At 40.3% G+C, this 26653-nt stretch overlaps 2 protein-coding genes across 3 annotated transcripts in view; both read right to left on the bottom strand.

The window, feature by feature from the left end:
* The window catches only part of kiaa0513 (KIAA0513 ortholog), a 29262-nt gene extending 16585 nt beyond the window's left edge, over positions 1-12677 (bottom strand). For both annotated transcript variants that reach the window (XM_022755910.1, XM_022755911.1), the window contains exon 1: positions 12495-12677. The gene's annotated coding sequence lies outside the window, so the exon portion shown is untranslated. The remainder of the gene's footprint in view (positions 1-12494) is intronic.
* A 257-nt stretch (positions 12678-12934) lies between these two features.
* Positions 12935-24543, bottom strand: LOC111229555 (carboxylesterase 5A-like). The gene is made up of 13 exons (XM_022755909.1): positions 24449-24543; positions 22764-22965; positions 22522-22660; positions 21556-21689; positions 21244-21397; positions 20902-21006; positions 19504-19605; positions 17524-17664; positions 17234-17314; positions 15692-15833; positions 15384-15533; positions 15042-15114; positions 12935-13303 (listed from the first exon to the last, which is right to left on the bottom strand). Exons 1-13 carry the CDS (start codon positions 24513-24515, stop codon positions 13120-13122), a joined length of 1674 nt encoding a protein of 557 aa, XP_022611630.1. The 5' UTR covers positions 24516-24543; the 3' UTR covers positions 12935-13119.
* Between the last annotated feature and the right edge of the window lie 2110 nt (positions 24544-26653).

Here is a 26653-nt window from a genome sequence, read left to right as displayed (position 1 = left end):
TTTAATAATAGAGGAAAAGTCAGGGCATCATCAAATTTAGTTATACTGAGGAGAACATGAATGAATCATGAATCCAATAGTTGTACAGATATTTCAGTCTGGTCTGTCGCCAAATCAGCCAAAACAGACAAAACAGACCACTGGTCAAAACCAGTAGCGGCTCTGAAGATGGTGGTCTGGACCAGTTAGTGAGTGGCCTGTGGATTGGTCTTTGTAGTTCTCTGGACATGTTGGCAAGACTGTTAGCCAAACACAAATGTCAGAGATCACAATGCTTTGTCTATGAAGACACCCTATTATTATTTAGCCTCTGCACATATGGCTGAAAAACACCCTGCCCTTGTTGAAAGGAAAAATATCTAAACTATATAATAAATATCTAACACTGGTTTGTCCAGTTTTCTCTGGACACAGACAGTCAGGATTTCACTCTTAAATTAGAATTTTTCACTCAGCAGTGTGTGGACCTCACTCCACCCGGAAGACTCTTGCTCCTGATTGTTTTATCTCTCACTCCAATGTGTTGCCTTCCAGGAAGTCATGTAGAGGAAGGAGCTGTTTGCTTTTATCATCATTACATTTATAGGACTTTTTCTGAGCAGACATTTCCATACGGCTGACAACCACAGCTGTGAGTAGTAATGTTAATAGTGGCTGCAGCCTCTATCAGTCCACAGTGCTCCTGTCGTACCTGCTGCTCCCTGGTCCACGTCAATGGAATGCATTAATGAATTTTCTTTTGCACCTGTGATTTTCCCACAGTCTGATAATCAGACTGAATGGAGCTTTTCTCACATGTCATGGTTGCATTCAATTTAAGTGAGCCAGTTCTAGGGTCCTAGTATTGTGCATGCTCGATCACTGGAGTGGCATTCTGGAGCACTTCATGGAACTGAATCAATCAATAATATTATTAGTTACACATCACTGTACACACAGACATAAAAGTGAAACGCAACACAATGTTAATTGTATAATATAATAATGATGATATATTAGTAACAATAATGAAATGAAAAACATTTGTTAAATTACATTTATTTAGCCTTTTGTTTTGTTTTTCCTCATGACATGAAGTTTCCCTTAAAATAAAATTACACCAGTAATAACAAAGTGAAGAGGCTTGTTGTATTTCAATGTTGTCCAGCAGAGGGAGATTTACTGACCTGGTGAAACTAAACACAAAGCACCATCATCAATTTTCATGAGGAGGTGAAAGGAACTTTTTTTTTGTCATTGAAGCATCACAGTTGCTCTCCGCTAACTGTAGCACCTCAGGGCATGATGGGAAACGCCTGGCTCTCACCTGATCTAACAGCTGATTGGTTTAGAAGATGAATCAACAACTTGACCTTTTATAGAAACTTTTCATTGTCTTTCTAATTGGAGAGATTTTCATTTCATAGCTGGATTTCACACCATGAAGGTTTAATCTGCAAAGAGAATAAATGTGTGTTCGATGGAGACTTATCAGTTAGAGCGGCTGAATACATTCAGCTTATATTACAGATAGTTCCAGTGCATGGAAGACAACCTATCATAGGTCTATAGTCTACTATATGGACAGAACTGATTGAATTCTTAAAGTATTAAACAACAGAAAAAAAACCTTTGGTAAAATGTGAAGATTCTAAAAATAGCATCTGTGCAGAGGTGACAAGTCTAAATATCTCACAGATCAATAATCAAATCTACTGTGTTCATTTCCTCTCCTCGTGTATTTTGACTATTTATTATTGTTTTGAATTCATTTATCGAATTTGAGAGAGACAACCTGGTCAGCTGATTTATATAAGGAGACAAACTGATAAGATGTAATATGGAGGTTAAAGCATAGACAGAGATCACAGACGCCACTATAGCATTTGAACAGTCTACAAAGGAAAACAATCACCACAGTTGGGAGCTGGGAACAATCTGAATAGATTGATTGAATAGATCTGATAGTACGTTATTAAATTGGGACTGGCTCTATCAGGATGAGTCTGTAACTGGAAACTGTCTATCTTGACTGCAGATTTTAGTCACTGTTCCCTGCTGCTGCCGCCTGCTCTCATCTGCTCTCCAGGCGAAGCTCAGTTCACCTCAAACAAGGTCACCATTGATAAGCTCTTTCCATGGTCCCACCCCCAAAACTGCGATCAGACAGTTGACTGTTTTTCATCATTTTGGCATGAATGATGCATCTTCCTCTTACAAATAGAAGAGGCTCCAGATCAGTGCGCCTGAGTCTTTTTTCACTCTCTAGATTCAAGCGTCTACACTGTAATTACTCAGGTCACAAGACTGTCATGATTCAATATGGCTGACATCACCAGCTATAAACCAGCTGCTATAACTTGACTTCCACAAAGAAGACTTTTTACACATATAATGATGCGCTGGCAACAAGTGGGAGCAAGTCCACATACTGGCTGAGATAAATGACTACAGACCCTGTGTCTCAGGGACAGTCATGAGCAGAACTGGAGCTCCACAGGGAACTGTTCTGGCTCTGCTCCTGTTCCCCCTGTATACGGCCGACTTTAAAAACAACACTGAGTCTTGCCACAACCAGAAATACTCAGATGACCCAGCTATTGTGACGCCTATCAGGAACAGCAGGAGGAGCAGTACAGGGATCTGACGATGGCCTTCAGTGAATGGAGCAACAAGAACTGCCTCCTTCTGAACACCTCCAAGACCAAGGAGATGGTCATCGACTGTCGGAGGTCTAGGCCCACCCTTCAGCCAGTCAACATTGGAGGGAAGGACATTGAGGTGGTGCACACTTATAAATACCTAGGTGTGCACCTGGACCGTAAACTGGACTGGTCCCTGAACACGAATGCCACCTACCTGAAGGGGCAGAGCCGGCTCTTTTTCCTCAGGAGGCTCAGGTCCTTTAACGTTTGCAGTGAAATGCTGCACATGTTTTATCAGTCAGTGGTGGCCAGTGGACTCTTTTATGCTGCAGTCTGCAGCATAAATGCTGCAGTCTGCTGGGGCAGCAGCATGTCTGACATGAACACAAAGAGACTTGTTGTTGTAATGTTTGCTTAGTATGTTCACACACATAGTAGTACGTCTCAGTTCTAGAACCTGCATGAAGCTAACCTCCTCCCTCTAACCTGGTACCTTTAGATTACATGAGCTAGGCTAACAAAGAAACTCACACCTTCCCTCTCACACACCCCAGGTGGTCTCAGCGGCCATTTTGAGTAGTTTCTTTGTTTACCGCCATCTTGTGTAGTCTTCTTTGTTCAGATCATGTGGTCACAGTGACCACTTTGAATCGGCCATCTTGCCTTTGTTTGTGTCCTCACAAACACACACACAAACACACACACACACACACACACACACACACACACACACACACACCTGTATATACTAGATCAGACATTGTGTTTTACTCTGCTCCATGGTAAATAAATGCCTTTAAGTATAACTACTGGTGTGTTTAATGTTGCACAAGCGTGAATATTGCCAACCTCTACTTGGTAGAATTCCAATCCTTCAACTTTAACTTACTGTTGATTTGGTAGTTTGGTTATAGTTAGTAAACTCTAATTGTTAATCAGAGTTCCAGATTAATGGTAATAAATTGAGACTAAAACCATATTGGCTATTTGGCCTATTAGTTTAGGCTGGTGCCCCGAGGACTTTAATTCATTTTAAAGTTATTATTTAATATTGATATTTTTAATATTAATATTTTTCTTAATTCATGATAGCCAATAAATTGATAGACAACCGAAAACCAGCATATTTGGTGTCCAGCTCATGAGGTAGAGCTCAGACCCAACACAAGAATGCAACACCCTCTGTGAAAAAGTGTCACGTCAACAACAACAATCACAACAGGGTTCCCAGCACAGCGCACTTAGGCTTGGACCCTTAATAACACACTAGGCAGCATGGATGGAGTCACCTGTGCAGATGCAACAGATTATGGATATTAGATGTTTCTTCAAAAAAACTGCAGGTGGGTCGACAGAGGAGCGTCATGGAGAGCAAACATCTGTTTGGGCCAGACTGAGAGGGAGAGAGAGGGAGGGAGGGAGAGAGAGAGAGAGAGAGAGAGAGAGAGAGAGAGTGCCCTATTGCTCAGATGCAACAACGTGAGTGGTGAGAGGGAGACCTTGACAATCGGGCTCCATTATAGACACTAGTGAAGTGAATGTTATGTTGAAAAATCATCGTGCCCCCAGATTCATTTTGTAACCTGTATCTGAATTTGAAAGAAGCATAAAATAGAAACTCATAAAGTAACACGTGTCTGAGTCAAATAAAAGACATGAGGCATATGGACACAAAAAGGAAATAAAACTGCCAACCATTTTGACTCTACAAACTCTTTATGTACTCTTTATTTAAATAAGTCGCCGAGATGTGAAAATGCATGTAAGGTTATTTCCTGTTGTTGCTGATCAGTGGAGACGTTCAGCCTTAAAGGAGCTGAGAAAAGCAGGTTTTGTGGTGTGACATTAAAAAAGACTTCCTGTTAGGATTCTCTTGTGTTTTTTCATATCAGATGGAGAGCTCCATCAATTCTTACAGTAATTGAGACTGCTGCATATCAGTTTCCAGTTCACAAAGCATAAAACACTGGGACAAAAAAGGAAGGAAGACGTATTTTGAGGGGAACAGAACATGTACCAGAAGTTAATTTATTAAAATGAGAGTCTGGAGTCTCCCAGTCAGCGACAACAGGATGTTGCAGCTCTACATGAGCAATTTGTACATAAACCTGATTCCCAGTGCAGCTTTAAACCTGTAAGTTGTGCCCTTTGCTTGTACTTATGAAATGTCAAGAATAGGTAGTCCAGCTAGTTCAGCACTGACATCATGCAGATAACAGGAAGTTAAAATCATTGATTGAAAACCACAAAGACAGGAAACTAAAATCTTAAACTTAATATCTGATCCGTTCAAACAATCACACTGTCTGCTGCACTTCTGCACATCTATTGTGTAAATGAAACACCAGTGTACTCAGATCTGAAATACAGGACCCAGTCACAGCATCATACAGCTGACTCCCACACAGGCCCCTTCACCCCGGCCTCACACTCTCTAAGGGGGAGAACAGCAGCAGCTGCCTGTCCTTCACACACACACACACACACACACACACACACACACACACACACACACACACACACACACACACACACACACACANACACACACACACACACACACACACACACACACACACACACACACACACACACACACACACACACACACACACACACACACACCCTGCACTCAGTCCTTCAGCTAATCTGTTTTAGCTCCTCTATCTCATGGCACTGTTTGGTCTTCTGACTGAACACACATAGCTATAACATTGTTAGACTAAGAAAAACACACACACACAAGCGCCAGTCTGGGAGCCCTTGGGCCTGTGTTTGGGCTGCAGCTCTGAAGATGAGGTGGTTATATAACGCAGTATTTAGTGAGTAAGACTCAGGCTGACACATTCAGATGAACACACACACACAGTATGGGGGGAAGAGATAAACACACACATATGCACATAGGCGCACAAACACATATATGTAACATGTAGAAATATATACAAAAAAGGAGCAACCATGATGTAAGAAAACTTAAATGTTTTAAGTTTAACCTACACAGCTGTCAGTCAGTCAATCAGTCAGTCAGTCAGTCAGTCAGTCAGTCAGTCAGTCAGTCAGTCAGTCAGTCAGTCTGTCTGTCTGTCTGTCTGTCTATCTAAACCCCTGTATTACTGATTAACTCACAACTCTGCATCACTCTGGAGGATATGATGTAGTTCAGTCACAGCAGTCTGGCTTTAGACCAACTCATAAATAACTGCAACTTCTATTGTTGATGTTTCCCTTGATAAAAAGCAACTGTGCTGATCTTTCCAAAGCTTTTGATGCTATTATTTAATTAAATACGCTGATTTTAATTGGCTAAATGATTCTTCAGATTATTCTTGTGGAATTTAATTCAGACTGTTGTTGCTGATGGCTTTAGATATTTCCCGTTATTCGCTCCAATTTTCCCCCAAAATTTTTGCAATGGATTTTCTGTCAAAAAAAAGTTTCGTTACAAGTTGCAATGTTAAAAAAAGAGATGTAACTAATTTACTGTTACTCACTCTGAACACAAATTTCTATTTTCCAACTGAACGCTGCAATGTTCACTGTTATGCCGATGATACCATCCTGTACATTGTTGGTTCTGCCCTACCCTCTCTGCTCTACTTTCTCTGCTTTTGACAACCTCAATATCTCTTTTACCAATTTAAAGGCTAAAACATTTTATTTGACATGACAGATTTCTTTGTGTTTTTCACTGTGCTCCTCTCATTGGGTTGAAGTGGGTGGGGCTCAGTTGGAAAATGTGATGTCACATACTTTTGTGCACCAATCAGGATTAAGCAACATGTGATTCAGAATCTGATAGCAGTTGGTGGGTTGTCACTGTCAAAACTAGAGTGGCCATCTTGCGATGGGATTACACCAGCCACAACACCGTCAACATGTTGATGTTCTGAGTCCGAGCCATGCGTACTAATGTAATATGTGGTTATTACTATAACATGAGTATTCAGCACTGATGGGTCGGACCAGACCCCTCCTCGAACTCAGCCTTCAACTACACACCTGTGAAGTTTCCTGACTGCATTGTGCACGGTTGTGACGCGATCAGTGACAGTAGTCTGGCCACAGTCACACAGACATAGAATCACCTGCAAGTACAACAAGTCCTCAAAACCGCCTCGGTGGTAGTTCCTGCTACAGTAGGTGTTTCCAGGGCCACATTTTCCACAAGACACACACACACTACAGGCTACATCCACAATAATACATTTTAGTTTTGAAATGCACTTTTGCTACATTTACGTCTGGCACCCACTCTACTCTGGAATTTTAGAGCCCCTAAAGCAGAGACTTTTGGAAACGTTGGCTCTCTTTTAGTTTTTTTTCTGGACAGAGGGAAACAGAGACTTCAGGAAACTATGATGCTGACACACAAGGTGAAACTCACAGAATCACACAGTGAAAACAATACCAGCCCTGCTGTAACAGCTGGTAAAAGTCCTGAGGAAGCAGTTTGGCTGGGTTTAAGTGTTAAAATACACTGTTAAAAACACTACGTTTTTTAGACTTTGTTTGTTGCTTATTTGGTCATAATTAGTAAAACTTAATTTCTACTCTTCAACTCTCCAATTTTCTTACACTGCAGGACACTTATTTCTCATTTGATAAAATATTTTAAAAAACATTATACAATCCACTATATCTGTCTGCACTGGATTACTGTTACTGAACACTGTTGGCTAATGCTGCTGCCACTGCACTTAAACCACTGGACACACTTTACCACAGGGCCATTCACTTCTTTACTCAAGACAGCTGTCACAGTCAGCACACTGAGTTCCCTACAGGTCATATGAGATATATATACTGTAACACCAAATAGGTTCAAATTCTCATACTAACTCTGCACTGGGGAGGACTGGTTTCCAGTGCTCTGTGCCTTACTACTGTAATGAACTAATTTCTCTAATGGGATTTAAAAGTTCCACTTACTGACATGTTTTTATTTGTGTGTGTGTGTGTGTGTGTGTGTGTGTGTGTGTGGTGACTGTGGTGACTGTGTGACTAAACTGTTTTGTTGTGATGTTGTGAATGTAATTTGATCACAGGTCTCACTTGGAACAGAAATCTTAATCTGAGTGTCACTTCCTGAATCCCTGAATCTGAGTGTTTCATGTTGAAGATGCAGAGTCAGATCTCACGTCTTTCTCTCTCAGCTTTTATCTGGAGGCCTGAGCCGAGCTGAGAGAGCAGCAGAGCCCCTCAGTTGGTCGTGATTCCCTGGAGAGGATGGATGGCAGCACTACAGTCACCAGCCGGCCAGTGACGCTATTTGGCCTGATTTTAGTGTCCTGTCCTCCTGTCCTGCCACAGCACACACACACACACACACACACACACACACACACAAAGACACTGAGAGACTGTAAATCAGCACTCCTTCAGTTAGACCGCAAAGGTTGCAGTATTTCTGCTTCCATGAACAGAAAAACAAAAACCAACACATACACACAAACACACACTGACAACCTGCTCCCTACACCATCCATAGAGGTGGTGTACACAGAGGGAGGTGACAAAGCTTGAGTGATTTGGTAGAGAGGATCTCTGTTTGTTTCTGTCAGCTGCGCACCACCACAGATTCACAGGACCCATCCTGCGCTCTCTTCTTATCTTCAGTGGATACTGCACTTTGCATGATTCACACAGAAGACAGCACCGTTATGCAACGTGCCTCGAGCCTCTCCCACCCCCAGGAAATGTTATTCAGCACCCTCGTCCACAAAAACATCAGTTGAGCAAGATATGAGCACAGCACTGCTGTTAACACTCGGCACTCGTGGTGTTTCACAGTTCATCTGTCTCTGTCACCCTAGCTTTATGAGCAATATGCCGCAAATGCATAGCCATAAATTAGCTTCTCTTCCATGTCAGATATGGTTTTATAGAGTATCAATCCAGCATGGGCAAGGTGCTTTCAAAGTCTCCTTCTCAGGCCACTGGTCCATTATTCACATTCCTCTCCAAAGCGTTTACTGAACACAGCTCAGCCTGATGGAGGAACCAGTACCCAACCTGGGACTTCCCTGACCCACAATCCTTAGGAATACTTGAGAGGGTAAGTTGTTCAGTTATTGTTCATTATTGTGTCTGCTAGGACCAAAAATGAAGCGTCTCACCATTCTTGATGGATGAATATGTTCAAAGAAACAAGGCTAGTTGCCGTTCCTCCTGGATCCTTTACTTCACCCTTTAACGTCACATTTTCCCGCCAGTCCCCTGTATAATCCCGTTCCACACTGTCCAACAGTGTTTTAGATATATCCTCTATACATTTCACCAAATATTTGGTATCTTTGGGAAGTGTGGCATCTCCACTTGACTTCAAAATAAAGGTCTGTGGTTTCGAACAGTGTTCAGCTGAACAGCACAAATGAAGGACTGACACACTTATTTTGACTTAAGTGGGTAATAAATAAAAGGTACAGAATTATTATCAGCAATGTCTTAAAATATATCAACAGCAAAAGTAGTATTGCATTACTAACACTGATGCATGAACATATTAATGTTTGTACAATTAATTTGAACTACTACTCTATAAGAATTCAATCAAGGATAATTCTGATTTAGTGATGCTTTTTCACAGAAGACATTTTGACATGTCACAGTAAAAGCACAGGTGTAAATTATATAATAATGAATTATGTCTATGCCGAAGTGTTAGTAACAATCCCTCATTGTACAGGAAAAACACACAACTACAATGAGTAAGTCAACGTTTCAGCAGGAGCTTCTCTGCAAACTGTTTACTAAAGACAGTCTGAGTAATAATTCTACTGTTAGGCTCGCTGTGAGTTTGTCTAACAGGGGGTTTGTTTACAGTTTGTCTGATCATCTGACTGCACATGTTTCCTGACCTGCTGAACTTCTTTTTAGCAACATCACCATGTTCCCAGAGCTCTGAAACTTACTTGCTGAGTGTAATATTATTATTGCTGACAGGAGTGATGACCAAATGATGATGGCTATGAAAATAACAAGATTGCTATAACCCAGAATTATCATTTTGGTCCATGTACCAAGTGATTTTCCACCTCTGCTATTAACCAAGAATAAGTCCTCTCAGTCTCCACACTGATAGTGAGACAGAAGTCCTCCAGCCGAGGTGGATCACACTTCTACAGGCAGCAGTGTTCAGGACTCGGCCGATACCAAGTATCATTCCAATACCACTGTGCTAAAAATTTCCTTTAACAGCTGTACACTATTAAACCCGTCTGCATGTGATATGCCTTCTATCATTGTTGCCTGGCATGGCTCGGGTTAGACCCTGTGTAAAACATGAACATGATTCCATAGAGTCTTCGTTTTATTATCTAATTTGACTGTCAGCCATTAATCTAGGAATAAATAACACCTCCTACACTAGTTGTCCTAACACTAGTACCACCCTCCAAAATCAAAGCCTTACACATGGTACGTAATGCCTTCTTACTGGTGGGACTTTCCAGTGTAACATGTTGCCAAATCGCAGACATTTTGCTAACGGCTAACGTTAAACTATTATCAGAAATCGGTTCTTCTTCGCCACTCTAAAACAGTAGATGCCAGTGGCTGCGCAGCACAACTTCCTGTGCAGGCTACTGCCATTTTATCTGGCTGCGAAACTATGAAGTTTAATAATAAATTATGTGGTAACAGAGCAGTGCATAGACTTGTGTACTCGCAAATACCTAATACAGTGTTGTAGCCATTATCAGAGGCATTTATCGGAACAACTCTAGTCTTGGATGAACTGTGTCAGCTCCAGCCTCTTCTACAGGAGCTCTGGCACAGTGGAACCACACAAGACTGGACTTATCAGAAAGAGGTGTTTGTGTGTGACCTGATTACAGGTGTTAATAGTAGCAAAAATAACTCGTATCAGAATCCACCAACAAACAGGAACTACTACTCTCTTTATATGACCCACAGTAATAATAAAGTCACATTTTAACAATGCAGGCTGAGAGCCAGGAACCCATTGATTTATTGTCATTTATAAAATGGTAATTTTGTTATATAGAACAAAATATCTTCATAATAATACATTTAAAGCCCAGTTTGGGGACAGGGCCGCAACATAGTGCCAGAGAGCGACAAATGAACTGCACAACCTCACATCAGATGCTACAATAGATGCGTGACAAGCAGAAGTGGCTGATGGCAGATAAGTCAGGTCTAGAATCTCAGCTGAGGCTGAGGCCAGTGTAATGGCTGAGGGGACTGAACTTATAGATATAATCTACACACCACAGGCTACTTTCCCAGCAGAACACTAAATCTGTTCTCAGAGGACAAGCTGGATTCCTGGGGACAGAAAAATGGTCACACTTTACTCCATCATCACCTCAGTAAACATGAAAGCAGTGTGGTGCACCTTATCTACTACATCTTACACAGAGGTGCACTTCCCACTGAAGCCACTCACACTCAATAACAGCACAGAGAGGTCACAGACAGGTCAAAGAGGGCAACTGAGCGATTTGTTCCATACTAATACCATTACCACCTCTTGACCAGGCATGTAAAATCCCATGTTTTATATTCTCCTGTAGTTTCTCAAGACAAAATGTCTTCCTGTGCAATTGATCATATATATTGCTCCTATAGAGGATAAGAAATATTTCAAGCCTTGACTCCATCTTTCATGACCTTAGTGGACGATGGTGCCCAGAGGGAGGATACAATATAAGATAAGCTCATGGTTACTGATAGACACCAACATTAACAACCAGGCAACTAAACAAACACTACAGTGTCAGGGTGAATTGAGCAATGGACGCTATAAAACCTGAGAAGATCTCCTCCATGGGCTCCTAGTAGCCGTAACAATATTTGATTAAGTTGGGGATTCCTTTACTGGCATATGGTTACATATCTGTAGGTTAATGTGTAGATTGGAGCTTAGGCTACATTTCTTTAACATAGTTAGTAGAGGGCACAGATAGTAACATAGTCACACCAAATTCCATTTAAGAATCTGTTAATTCTACAATTCACTGCTTCTCAGCAAGTCCGATTAGCTGATGAACTACGACTTGATGGTCGTTTGAAATCAAAAGCAGCCATTTTGTAATGCATGCCTAAAAGTATCATCAAACAGAACCTTTGTTCTAAAATATTATTATTCCTCAACACAAGCCGCTGAAACTGACCGGTTTGTGTGCAGGTCCGGTTTTGTTAGAAGCTGGTTGAACTGATATGTGGACGAATTAAAAACTTGTCATTTCCTACAAACACAATGTTGTAAGTGGATGATACATGCGCCGAATATTAATTTGCCTTGATAAAAATTAGCAAAAGCCTTCCAGTCACATCTTACTTGCTATACAGCTGTGTCAATATGCAAGGTCACTTTAAACTACCACCTTACTATTGAGGTTTGGTTTACAATCCGTCAATGAATTAATTATGTGAAAAGTTAAAAACATGACAGAAACAGGTGCTTTGACTCTCACAGTGCAGACCACAGCTTATTATTTAACACAAATGCTGAGCAGTGAGTTCACAGTGCTGGACTGGGCGCACTTGACAGCTGAGATAGGAAGCAGCGCTGAATAAACACTGACGTTTCCTGTAACGTTCACTTGAGGAGAACGTGACTATGGAGCCATGTTCATGGAAAAGGGGATACCGCAGGTCAGTCATTGAGGTCCATCCGCGAGTGAAACCAATTACACATCAAAACTACTCAAATTAAACGATTTTCAAGAGAAAAAAAAAAACATGACGAAAAGAAGAGAAATAACCATCCGCTGTTAGCAAGAACCATTCAACAAACTGAGATGGTGAGCAAAATGGCGTTTAGAAATCGTACAAAAATAAGTCTCAAATGAGTAAATTGATATTTTAGGAGAAGAAAATATAAGTATGAAGTGTACGTACGTAGAAGCTGCTGGCTTGCAGGAGAGGGGGGCTGCTGTTCCCCACTGTTTGTGCGTTGTTGCTGCTGCTCGAGAGACTCCAGTCTTGATTCAGAACTGCGCAGGCGCAAACAGAGGAGAACACGACGAGGGGGGAACCCAATGACGTCGACAAGCAGCACAGCCAATGAGCGCGACCGAGCAGTCGTGCTGCTGCGTCAACTTGTTTCCTTCACAATAGAGGCACGATGACTGAATTCAGACCCCCGAACAACAACAATTCAAGGAAACTGTTGTTTTGATGAAAGGTTGACCAGGGTTTTTGCACAGTTTTTGATTATTTAACACACCATGTGAATGTCACAAACAACAAATGTCACTATCAATCACCTATATGATTTCTGTTTGCTCTAAATAAAATCATTTCAACCTGCATGACATCAGGGTGTTATAACAAGAGACACCTTTCTTTCTTTGCAGTGAGAGGATTTCCTTTAATTACAACTATTTAATGAAAAAAGACACTTACATGCAAGAAAGATTACGAAAAGAAGCCCAGTGAATCCATCGTAAAATAGAGATAGTTATGGTGAAAACAAAAATCTAAAACTTGGGACCAACACAAACAATGCGACAGCTTGCGGCAATCAGTTCCCAGATTTGGCTGCTGCCGCCAACTGTTGCAGCTTCTGAGGGAGGGTGACAGTAGCGAACTGGACTCTGTCCTTCTTCAGTTTTTGTTTCACAGTCTGCGTCAGGCCCAGCTCCATGTACTCCTGCTGCTGTCTGGAATACTGAGGCCAGCTGACCAGACCAGGACCATCAGGAGAGCTGAGAAGATATTCAGTCATGCCAGTTACAGACATTAGGCTGGTCTATGCAGCAAAGAAAATCGTTTACAAGTTTGCTACTGATTTCATGTGGTGTCTGTTTTTTTCTTAAGCAACTTTTCATGTGATAGCCTATTAATAGCATGATAATTTTTCACACCCTGTGCATTCACAATTAATTATGACCTTATATATTTTTTGACTGCTAATGTTTCTATCAATCTGTCTTTACTTTTTCTATCTTTCATTACTCTATATGTTTATATCTGTAAATGTTTTTTCTTTGTTTCCACATGATTGCATCATACATAATGTAAAGCACATATTTATTCTTTATTTGGATACCCTTTAGCTTCCTCCACATAAAATCATTCATACACAATTTTCCAAATTTAAAATCAACTCATCATGAACTCAACATATCAGATGACTTCAACAATATATGTACAGAATTGAAATAATAATCTAATGCTGAAGATTAAAACAAACAAACATCCTGGCAGGTGGTATCATTCCTGTTTTGTGGTCTGTTATGGGAGTGATTTTTTAAATAGGTATTTGCTTCTGATTTGTTTTATGTGTTGGTAGTGAGTTCCACTGGCTGGAGCCTCTGTAAAAGTACATGACTGAGTTTTTGAGTTGATATGATTTTGGCTTTGGAAGTTCTAGATGACCTGCTGACCTGTCTAGTTTGGTGTTTGTGCATTTACCCTGTCTGTAATTAATTCTAATTGTTCTGTAAAGAAGTTCAGTTTTCTGTCTACAATTGCATTATGGACAAATGTGAGAAAGCTGGATGTTAATTTAACCTAAACAGTCAACCATGACAGACTGTGGTGCATCTTTGTGATTTGAGTTTTTTGATACATATTTCGCACTTTTGATTCTGCCTATAGTATTTTTTTCTTAATTTGTATCAACTGGTCTTCATTTGACTCTATCCTGTGAATATTTGCTGCTGCTACAACCCAGTTTGGATAGAGGCTACTGTGTTTATGAATATGTGCACATTCTGCTGAATATTGCCATCCTTCTGTGTTGTATCACAGTGTAATATTTGTCAAAGCCTGATCTTGCAAAAGGTTACTGTACCACAAAATATCAACTTTTAATGAAGCTGCCATTCTAAACAAGTCTGCCACCCTGCTAATCATTTAACCAGACTAAAGATGCATCCATTGACTTTTGGGACAGCAGAGCACAACACAGCACTGACACATTACTGTATAAAGTTGTTATGGTGAACGTGTTAGCTCATGTTAGCATATTAGTAGAGCAACATTAGCATTAATTTGAAGTCATGTTCTTGCCCACCTGACGAATATTAGCTCCATATTCTAGCTCTGTTTAGGTTTCCCTGAAATCCTGAGGAAATCTCTTTAAGCTGCTAAATGCTCCATTAGCTAGCTAGCTTTGTCTGATGTTTGGTGGTGGCCAGGTAACATACAGTTTGTTTATTAAATCTGAACTGAAAACAGAACCCTGCTGCTGGAAATGACTGTTGATGAGAGCAATGGGTCTAAAAGACACAGTAAAGTTGCGGCCATAAAACCTAAACAATGAACTGAAAGATGCTAAAAGCTCAGCAGAGCTGAGGTGAACTGTAGTCTGGTGATAAATAATAAAGGGTTCGTCACTGTAGACAACACCTTTCATGTTCCTTCATTTTTTTCTGTTGTAAATTTTAAAATGTTGATTAGTGCAGCTTTAATTGTCTTTTTTTCTCAGTGTTTACTCACCCTGTACGGGCGAAATTAGCCCAGTATGACATCATGGTCCTACAAAGTCTTTCATCGTCCTTGGTAATATTGCCTGAAGATGAGACGAGGAGTTTAATCACAAATTCAAATACTGATATTGATTAATATGCCCTCAAGTGAATGCAGTGTTTATGTGTGTCCCACCCACTCATTCTTTCATTTATTCCAACTCAATCCAGAGTTCGGGTATGAAGTGGCCAAGCCTGATATTCAGTTCATATGAGGCTACATAAGCCTCACAAGTATTCATTGAGAAAAGACAGGGGAGACCGTCTCATCCCATTTTAGGACTACAAGTATATACTATAGTGTATCACTTACCTATGATTCTTATATGTCCGTTCCAGAAACATCCACCAAACACGAAGCCGACATCATCTGCATGATCTGCCTTCACGAAGCTGGGTCTGGTGTCTTTGTGTATCTCAGCACGGTACACAAACTCATACATGTAAACTGGAATACCCGCATCTAAAGAAAGACAAGAGGTGTGTGATGAGAGATGAAGGTCAAAGGTCAAGATTAGTTTATCCTAGCAGGTAATGATTGTTGTTCACTACAGGGGTGATGCATAAAGGTGCTGCTTTTCTTACACCTGGTTGAAATGAGATTAAAGGAGCATCACTGACCCAAGTGGTATCCTGCCACCTTGACGACAGGCAGTGTCATAAGCAGGTCTCCCATGATTTCAGTGAATCCGTCTCTGATCTCCTCTGGTGTTTTAGTGTCTTTCAGGTATTCATCTGCAATGAGGTTGTTGGCAGCAGAGGCCTGGAACAAGGAGGAAGGTTGGACCATCAGACCTCTCTCTGAAGTAGTGCTGACCTCTTATCAGCCACTAACCATGTACAGTATGTGTAGAACAGATGTGCAGGACTGTCCTGTCTACTTACTTTAACTTTTACTTAAAAAAAAAAAAAGAACAGTCTCTGTATTAGTAACATCTGATGTGATGAATATGTGATTAGTGTGTTTGACTGATGTCGACCCTGCAGGTCAAAATGTTGCAGAATGAAAACTTTGGGGGCTTCTAAAATTTATTGTGCAGACAACCCTTCCTTTATCATGAACATGATAATATTATTTATATTGAAATAGATATTTTGCTAAAATATTAACTACAGTTCAGTTTTGATTGTGTGATTTTTGGTACTCAACTGGTTTTGTATGGAGACCTAACCAGAACTGATATCATGTCATATATTTTGTAGTAAATATTGTAAACTCTGCCATTGACAGTGATGTTTCCTCTCAGTCAGTCTGATAGTCACATTGACCCACACCCCATCATTAGCATACTGCTCCTCTGGAGTAAACTGTTCAGTGTTCCTACTTCTTTTACTCCAACAACTTATTTTCAATTTTAAAGATGTAGTTAACATCATCTTTGATGTTACTGAGATCATGTGATTATCAATGACCCAATACACATCTTTTATGACATAAAGTCCCCCTGAATTAACACGTGTTTATTGTTACTTCTGTTGGTTCAAGAATGATGTATGACTTTGTTTGACTCTAGAAAACAGTTTTCACTTTCATCTGCTGAACTTTGTGATTACATTGGAAGACAATCATGGTTCAATATACAGCTTACACAAATATGATGGAAACTGGAAACCTGCAGCTCACATACACTGAGAGACAGCTCGTGTTTAGCAGATAAACTTTCGACATAATCTATCTTTGTATTTTTACAGATTCTGGATTGTTTACTGAGGTAGAAGAAGAATTTTTTTTGAAGAAAACACAAAATCAGACATAAATAAATATCTAATATCTATTTTCATATGTCTTTGAACATGTCTGGAGGGGATCGGGCATGCTTGGTTGCTTGCGTGAAAAACAAATTGAAGGTTTTTATACAGAAGACCAGCCAAAGTAAAAGGGCAATCTTGGCACTTTATGAAATAATGCTGCTTTGCAGTATTTAACACTGATATTCAGCAATGGATTGACAATCCCCATTAACCCTTGTGTATTTCAACACATTTTTAATAAACAGTTTTTGTGTATTTTGTTTCGCTTGCCTCAAATAATCCCATGAAGGATAAATTTAGTATTTTTAATTGTTCTGAATGAATGATTTGAGTGTTAATCAGCCAATCAGCCATCATCATCATCATCATCATCATCATCATCATCATCATCATCATCAACATGAAGCTCACCCCTGTAGGATTGAACATGTTCACCACTGCCAGCACGGACTCTCTGTTCATACCATTCTCCCAGCCAGGAGGAGCAAAGCTCTGTGATCAACATGTCACAATGTGTCACAGTTAGTTCAAGATGAAGTATGTCTTTAAAAAAAAGAAGAAAGAAAGCCGCCTCAGTTCCTTTCAGAGGGGAGTGATTTCTGACAGAAATAACAGGAGCAGTGAAGTGAAGTTGTCACAGCAGCTGGGTAAAGTATGTTATGTCTGAATATTTGGAATGAAAGCATTGAGATCTGTGTGACCTGAGGCAGGATCCATCCGAACTCATGGTTGGTTATTCCCATTATCACCGGAACCTTCAACACCTCCTTCCTCTTGAGAAGCTCTTCTGCTGTATCAGTTAGAAACACACCGTCCACCACAGCTCCCAGGTAAATCTTCATCTAAACACAAGACACAACATCAGTGACACTGTGGATGAAAGGAAACTGAACTACACTCACTGAGCACTCTATTAGAAACACATGTACGCCTGCTTATTCATGCAATTGTCCACTCAGTGAGTCATGTGGCAACAACATTGCATCAAATCCTGCAGATACAGGTCAGCTGTATGCCTCAGTCTGTCTGAGTATTGTTGCTGACCATCTGCTTCCCTTTATGGCCACAATTTACCATCTTCCAATGGCCACTGGCTCCATAACCAACAAGGCAACCCAAGTCTACAATGACCTCACCCGCCCCCTCCACTCATCACTCCAGCTATTGCCATCTGGTGGGAGACTCAAGGTCCCACTTGCCAGGAAATATGGGTACAAAAAAATCATTTGTGCCCTCTGCTGTCACTATTCTGAACAGGAACATAATAATTTAACCCGACACCCCCCCATCCCACACACACAAAACCCATGCATTGTTACTTTTGTGTATTTTATATATTTATGTTTTTTACTGTGTTGCCAGGTTGTCAACGACAAATCTCCTTTTTATAAAATGGACTGTAAAGTTTTATCTTATCTTATCTTAGAACACGTCTAAATGATGTGATGCAGTCATGTCCACATGGAGCAGAGTCTCAGAGCAAAGTTCTGGTGAATCCATGACATAAAGAACTGAGGCTGTTTGAGAGCAGAGAGGAACTACCCAGTGTTAGTGTGGTGTTCCTAATAAAGTGAGCGTGTATCCATGGGGTGTTTACCAGTCAAAGGTGTTCACAGACTGCCATCTTGTGGCTAAAATTAGACTTGACACTTTAAATTCAAGCTGCCGGGCTGCCGTCAGAGTGACTAGTGGGTCTGCTCAATCTATTTGAACTCAGTCATTCAGCCTGATGCTCCTTCTCAACCACAGTGTTGCTCCAGTCAGCGTGGTCTGTCATCACTATCCCTGCACACAAGACGGTCTCAGTCCAGACTGTTCTGGTCTGTGGTTCCCTGATGGTGGAACAAGCTACTGAACACTATCAGAGCAGGAGCGTCTCTCTCTGTCTTCAAGAATCTGTTGAAGACTCAGAGACAGAGAGACTTCCTCTCCAACACCTCTAACACCCTGACATGTCTAACCAGCTCTTACTATCAGCTCTACCTGCACTTCTTTTCTTGATCTCTGTGCACTTATTAAATAGACATATAGTGCTTCATCCTTACGTCAAGGTCTCTCACTTGTAAATGGCTTTGGATAAAACAGTTTGTCAAATGAGTAAATATAAATTCTGATCTGGGATTTCTGTTAGTTTGTGCTCCCTCTGTAGCTCTAAACCAGCACCGTATAATATTTACTGTAGGTTTCTTTGCATATTTAGGCAGAATAGCAACAATATGCATTTTTTGTTGTTGTTGTTGTTGTTGTTGTTGTTGTTGTTGTTGTTGTTGTTGTTGTTGTTGTTGTTGTTGTTGTTGTTGTTGTTGTTGTTGTTGTTGTTGTTGTTGTTGTTGTTGTTGTTGTTGTTGTTGTTGTTGTTGTTGTTGTTGTTGTTGTTGTTGTTGTTGTTGTTGTTGTTGTTGTTGTTGTTGTTGTTGTTGTTGTTGTTGTTGTTGTTGTTGTTGTTGTTGTTGTTGTTGTTGTTGTTGTTGTTGTTGTTGTTGTTGTTGTTGTTGTTGTTGTTGTTGTTGTTGTTTTGGTTTAGGGTTAATCCATAACACACACAGAAACTTTGTAAAAAATTGAACAACATTGTACAAACAAAACTATCCAGAAAATGCAATATAGAATAAAACACACAATCAAATTAAAGCTAAGTACATGTCTAACATCTGTTTCTGTATCTTCACAAGATCATTTACCTTTTTAGTCACCGCAACTAACTCGTCTTTACTTTTTCCTCTCATACACTGGACCAGTTCCTCTGTGCTGCTGCGGTCACATCCAGTCAGGTTGGCCACAATCTAGGTATAAGAAAGAGATTAATGAAAATCAATGTACCCTGACTTTTTTTAATCCACGACATGAAGAAGCCACGATATCCAGTATCTCCCAGGATAGGTGCATTGTTGATCAGCTGCAGTAACCACTTTAATTTTCCCTTCTCCTGATTTTCATTCTGTGTCACACGCACCAAAAAGACCTAAAACCAAAAAGTCAATCACCAAAGCAAGTATTTCTTATCCAAATATTTAGCATATTTGCTTTTTTTTTTTCTTCTGCTAACTAGTTTACTTACTCCCTCTCCTGGAAAAATGAAAAATGACATTTACTTTTGAAAGTTTCAGTAAGTTAAAGCTGTTGATCTTGTTCAGGTTGATAAGGGTATAACCCCTTTTAAACACTGAAAGCAGAACATTCCTGTTATTCCTCACCCTTCACACACTTTTCCCACATGTTTAAATCAATATCACACATTTCTGCTTCTGATTGATTTAATGGTGCCTGAGTCGTGCAGCACTCTCTGTCTGGATCCTGAGAATGTTTTCGTGACTGGATTTACAGTACATGTTGTAGCTTAAGCTTCTATGTCTGGCTCACTTGTTTCAAATGAAACTATGATATCAAACAATGACGCAGCACACCTACAGAGACTCTGCAGTTCCCTTCAGCTCGATGCAGCTTTTTAGTCTGTTTTGGATTATTGTTTTGTCTTTCTTCAGCAGCTGTTTCCACCAGACAGCACACAGACAAAGTTAGCAACTAGCTGGTGAACAAAGTGGAGCAAATAGCAGCTGAAGGAGCTGATATTTTTCTCAGGAGTTAATGGAGACCAGCGATGGAGAGAACTAAGATTCCTCAGGTGGACTCAAGCGTGACAGTGAAATTTTAATTCAGCTTTGTCTGTTGAATGTGTAGGTCAGTGGTTGCTAATTGTTGTGTTCACCATGAAAACTCCATGAGGTGAACATATGTAAATGCTGTGTTGTTGTCTTAATCCACTGCCGACAAGTGGCCAAAAGATTTAATGCAGCTACTGCTGCTACAAATACACTCACTGAGCACTTTATTAGGACTCCTTATTCATGCAATTATCCAATCAGCCAATCATATGACAGCAGTGCAATGCATGAAATCATAATCTGATACAGGTCAGGAGCTTTATCTCAATGACTTTGAGCGTGGCGGGATTGGGGCTGGTTTCTAGGCTGGTTTCTAAGCCCACCTATATTAGTATGATGTTTCCTAATAAAGTGTTTAGTGAGTGTATCTGTTCAAAACATTGAATGCTAATCTACTCAGTAAACATATAACAGTACCTTGGCATAACTCAAAGGATGGCTCGTGGTGTAGGTCCCAAGTGTTGCTACTCCACTTTGAAAAATCGCCCTCTGAAACAATCCTTTGGCTTGTGGAGACAGAGTCTGGTCATAAGGAAAGATACGTATGTAATCGCTTGATAAATGGACATGATAATTCATAAATTACAGACATCATTTGCACTGAGTTTCACACGTTTACCTCACTTAAACATGTTAAATGTATAAATGTGTGTTTGAAATCATGTTTCTGTTGTTTCACCATCGAGCACTGGTTGCTGGGTGGGTTAACTTGGTGCTTCACATGTATTTTTCTTTCCTCCAGTGATTAGTTTTCTTTACCAGTATGGAGGCACTGATGCCTCCTGCGGATTCTCCAGCCACTGTGACGGCTTGAGGATCGCCTCCAAAGGCTTCAATATTTTCCTTCACCCATCTCAGAGCTGCCAGCTGATCCAAGAAGCCCCAGTTTCCCTGAGCGTGTTCATCCCCGGTGCTTTTGGACAGGAAAAGTCAAGACACTTGCTTTGGATTCTTGGAGAATCTCATTTAGAAAAGTCTGGAAAACAGTCACTGTGATACTGTGGATGTTGTCAGTTTATGTCTTTACTTGAAAACTGTGACAGAAATCTGATCAGCAACACAGTCCCTTACCTCAGGAAACCCAGAATGCCGAGGCGATACTGAATAATAACCATCACTATGTTTTCATAAGCAGCTAATGGAGCACCGTCATACTGAGAGGCTGCACCCATTGACAGACCTCCTCCATGGATCCACACCATCACCTGATACACAACACAGCACAGGAGCGGTTCACAGCTGACCTCTCCACACACAAAGTCACAACTGATGTAAAGCATCACCTACACTGTGAGGAATTGACAACAGATTACAGCGGGATAAATATTTCCTGTTTAGAAACCTGCTCTGTCTAGAGTCACCTCAGGTGTCATTACATGATCCTTGTAACAAGAGCCTGACATAATCACCAATGAACCAGTGAAATCTCAGTTGAAGTATAAGATCTGAAGAATGAGACATGAAAGCAGTTGACGTGCGAGTCGATAAGAGATGAAAACAGTTGGTGTCAGTTGATAAGAGATGAATGCAGTTGAAGTGTCAGTTAAAAAAAGATGTAAGCAGTTGAATTGTGAGTTAATAAGAGATGAATGCAGTTGAAGTGTCAGTTAAAAAGAGATAAAAGCAGGTGAACTGTGTGTTAATAAGAAATGAAAGCAGTTGAAGTGTCAGTTGGGATGTAAACACTGAAAGCAGACAAAGATGAAGACAAGGAAATAAAAACATTTTAAATGCCGGTGGAGGTTTAACACAAAGCAATGGAAGTGTCAGTTAAATTAAAAATAGTGAAAGCAATTTAAGTGTAATCAGTGGAAACTGTTGAGTTGTCACTTGGTATTTAAGCAGTGGCAATCCTAATAACTGTTATCTGCAAATACTGAAAACAAAATTAAATGAAAATCTTACATTGCACTTCAGCTCAGTACAACAGCATCAAAAGCCTCTCCCTCCCTTCACAAACTTAGTGTTTAAGGCTGAACTGCAATTAAATCATTTGTTCGTGCATCCCTGTTTATACAGGCCATCTCTTTTACCCACCGGCAGTTTGTCCCTTTTTGTTGCTTCAGCTGGAGTGTATACGTTCAGATACAGACAGTCCTCTGAAAGCTCTGGTACAGTGTATTGCATTGACATGGTCTTAGAAACATTCACAACTATTTCTGGATCCTGGACGCACCTGAGATAGAAAGAGATAGAAGAAGTTTGTGTCATCCAGAGACAAAAGACTTTACTTAAATCTGATCATGCTCTTTGGCAATTCAGGTATCACCCAGCATTACATGGGGGGCTGTTGTGTGCCGTCTCTCTCCCCCTCCCAGGGCTCTACATCCTGGGGAGCAGCCAGGCGGAGGGGCCCCACGGGAGGCCGGGCGAAAGGGATTCCCAGGTATTGCTTCACCCTCCTCTCTGTGCCTGTCACGGTCACGTATTCCCCTCTGATTTGACCATTTTTCAGCGAGACCACGAGGTCAATGCTCCCTGCTGAAGATACAAGTGTGGGTTTTGTGTGTTAAAGGACAACACCAGTGTTTTTGCAAAGTTTTCCTGCAGAGACTTGCCTGAATGAGGTTGTCCATCACAGTGGACAAGTCATATAGCTATATAATAATGTGGATTCAGACATGTTAGTATATTGATGAATCTCTGCAAGGTTTTTGTACAGTAACGGTGCTGAAATAAATGGAATAATATGGCTGCCTGGCTTTGATTGGCTTTGTGATTCAGATATGAGCATTATTATTATTACAATAATAAGAATTGGTATTATTAACAATAATAATAATAATAATAATAATAATAATAATATTGTTGTTGTTCTGAAATATGTCTCCATTATCGTGACATGTTATATCGTGTATGTACTCGAACCTTGGACACTATACTTGTTGTGAACTGTTTACATGCACTTGCAGGACCATGTTCAAGTGATGTCATTATAAACTCTAGAAGTTTTCAGTGTGTTCACATTGCACGTGACAAAATAAAGTATACTTGAAATAGCCAGTATAAATACTAAAATATATTTTTGTGTGTATGGTTTGTGAAGTTTATTTGACAATGAGCTTCCAAATGTGATCAACAACATTTCCTGTTATTACACAGTGCATTATTAATGTATTGTAGACTAATTGAAAAAAGAAAAACATGGAAAATGTCAGTAGTTAGTATGTAGTGAAATCGGGAGCTGTGGTATTACTTATGTCATATGTAATGAAGGACCAAAACCTGACTTTATCATTACAGGCATGCATTTAACCTTAGGGCAGCTTTCTTTTCACCATGTTTTTTGTCTGTCCTGCACTTCAGCGCTGTCATGAGTGCAATCATTTTCCAAAAATTGTGGGAAACACATTTCAGCATGCTTTGAAGAGTAGTCAACACTAATGTCAAGTATGGTAACGCGTGAAAACACAGCTATAACCCTTTATTTATTTATCTATTTTTACTTTTGGTTAAACTCATTTCTTTATATTGAGATCATTTTTAATGATGGCCCAGTATACTTCAATAAAATATTTGCCAAAACATGCATGTAAGCAACTATAAAACAACCAAAACAAACAAACAATAATGTCAATCCAAGGATTAGTTGGTGGATTTGGAAAATTCCATAATCCAGTTATTGTTTTATGAAATCCCTTAAAAATCCATGAAAAAAACCTCACAAACAGTGGTGAAGCTACAAGAAGGCTGTTACTGGTAGCCTCTGAACAGGGGTTTCCTTTAGCCAGATATCAAATTGACCATGTTCATCTTTTCTTTGGTCAATAACAAGAATGAACAAACAAATTAAAGATGTGACAATGTTTTTTATTACATAATTTATTATTGTTGGATTGATTATTTTTCTTTGGGCTGCAAAAATATTAGAAAACTGGACAAAGTGTATCAGTCGTCAGCTCGCGCTGCCTACTGCATCAGAGTATTCTGCTCTAATATGAGGTGAAATGAAGTGTTTTCTTACCTGGTGTTGCCTGAGCTACCTCTGTCAGCGCAGGAAGCAGATAAACAAAGAGCAGCGCTGTTCTCATCCTGACTGGACTCAAAGAAAAGACAGAAAGAATTACAGTGTACTCTCAGAGAAATAGCCCTCTGCCCTTATCCCAGCCCTCTGGTCCCTCCCCTCCCCACACACACACACACACACACACACACACACACACACACACGAGTTTCCATCTTTCAGAGGACGCTCCTCGACATAATGCATTCCCCTATCCCATTGCCCTAACCTAAACCATCACAACTGAACCCTTAAACCGAGTCTTAGCCCTCAAAGGAGTTGTGAGGACCGGCTAAAATGCCATAAGGTCCATAACTCAAACTGGTCCTCACAAAGATACACAGACACACACATGCAAACACATATGCACTTTCGGCCTCTACCTCCCACACACACACACACACACACACACACACACACACACACACACACACACACACACACATACTACAAACAAGCATATTATGTCACAACTACAGCTGAGCATAAATAGTACTCTCTCCATTGATTTAACCTCCAATGCAGCAGGACTCTGGACGCTGAGTCAAAAATTACAAAAGCCTGCTCTTTGACCACCACAGCTCAATGCTGCTAAACATTATTTCTATAATACTTCATATAATATACTACAGACATAATGTTCTCTTACTTGTAGGAAATGGGAGCCAGTTCAGCTGAGAGGCGCTGAATAAGATTGAGTTTAAGAGAATAAAAGGTTTGAACATATCCTAATTCATTTTATTTACTGTGAAATGTAAACCAACTGCAGGAAACGATCCGTTCACGTTGTGCTGATGCACTTTAGTCAGTTGTTTCAGTGCACACATAGATTGTATGGTGAGATGTTTGTGAAACAGGAGCGAGTTTGCAGCAAAAAATGCTACTGGCAAAGATATTGTTGGCTGTTAATAGAGATTTGTAACTCCCACTTGCATCACTGACTCATGCTGCTGCGTGATCCTGAACAGAGGTGGTCCAGAATATTTTGACAGCTGGTGACACTCTTTTAGCATAAAGTACAAGAGAGGAGAAGAGAAGAGAAGAGAAGGTTTAATGGTGTTGGAATAAGTGGGCAGAGGATCCATCCACATGAAGTGTAGATAACATTTAACACCTTGAGGACTGAAAGTACTCCATATTCTTCTTATTGTAAAGAAATCCCTTGATAAAAACAATGATGAATTGATAGCAGTTTTGTTTGTGTATCTGATGCCATAGAGCTCCGTTGTTGTCCCAAAACTATTGAGCGACGCTGGTGTATTCATTACTAACACTGTTGTTTATTTTGACCTAATCCCACCTACACCATTCTGCTGCCACAAATAAAAAAAGTGCTACACGTGTATAACTGTAATCCACAGTTGAACACAGACAGACAATTTCAGTGATTCTGAACCAACACCTGAACTGCTGGAGGGCTTTAAAGGAGCTATTTGTAAGTTTTGCTATTGCTAAATAGCATACATTAGCATTAACAACTTTTTTTCTTCTACTGAAGTTAGCATGCTAAACAGCTAGCACCAGCACATCTTGTCACTTTACAGTAGAGACTCACTGTAGCCTCCAGTCCGCCCTGAAGACTTAGCACTGCTCAAAGAGCGTGTTATAACCTCTTATTGTAACCTCTTGTATTATAAAGACAACAATGACTGAGGCTATGTCAAGCAACAATCACCACCCCCTGCACCAGGCGAGACACCACATTGAGCAGCAGAGAAAACCTGCAAATAGCCCCTTTAATGTGAACAAATAAACAGCAACCAGGATTAAGAGCAAAGTAACACAGCAAAAGGGAGCAGATCAGCTACGAGGAGGCTTCATGTGAATATATGCAGTTTCATATGGTTATGAAGCAGAGGAAATTAGAACTATAGGCCTGTATCTAATAATAGCATGTCTTAAATGAAGGTCTTGTTCTCTCTTACCAATCTCCTACCGACTTATCTAAGTTACCACACTGTAGAAGTTTTTATCAAGGCTGAACTAATGTGTCAAGTGGTTAAATACAAGCATTAAGCTAGACCATGACAAGCTGTTTCCAAAACCCTGCCTCAGACTTATCAGATTCTTCCAGCTTGACACTCACACTGAAAACCCAGTGCATCATTTGCTTTGGTTCAATCTCCATGAATATTTTTAGCCATGCATCACAAGTGTATTTGAGTT

The sequence above is a fragment of the Seriola dumerili genome, unplaced genomic scaffold (assembly GCF_002260705.1).
Source record: "Seriola dumerili isolate Sdu_G_001 unplaced genomic scaffold, Sdu_1.0 BDQW01000242.1, whole genome shotgun sequence".
NCBI lineage: Eukaryota > Metazoa > Chordata > Actinopteri > Carangiformes > Carangidae > Seriola > Seriola dumerili.
Note: the sequence above shows the minus strand (reverse complement) of the source record. Positions and strands in the feature narration are given on the sequence as shown.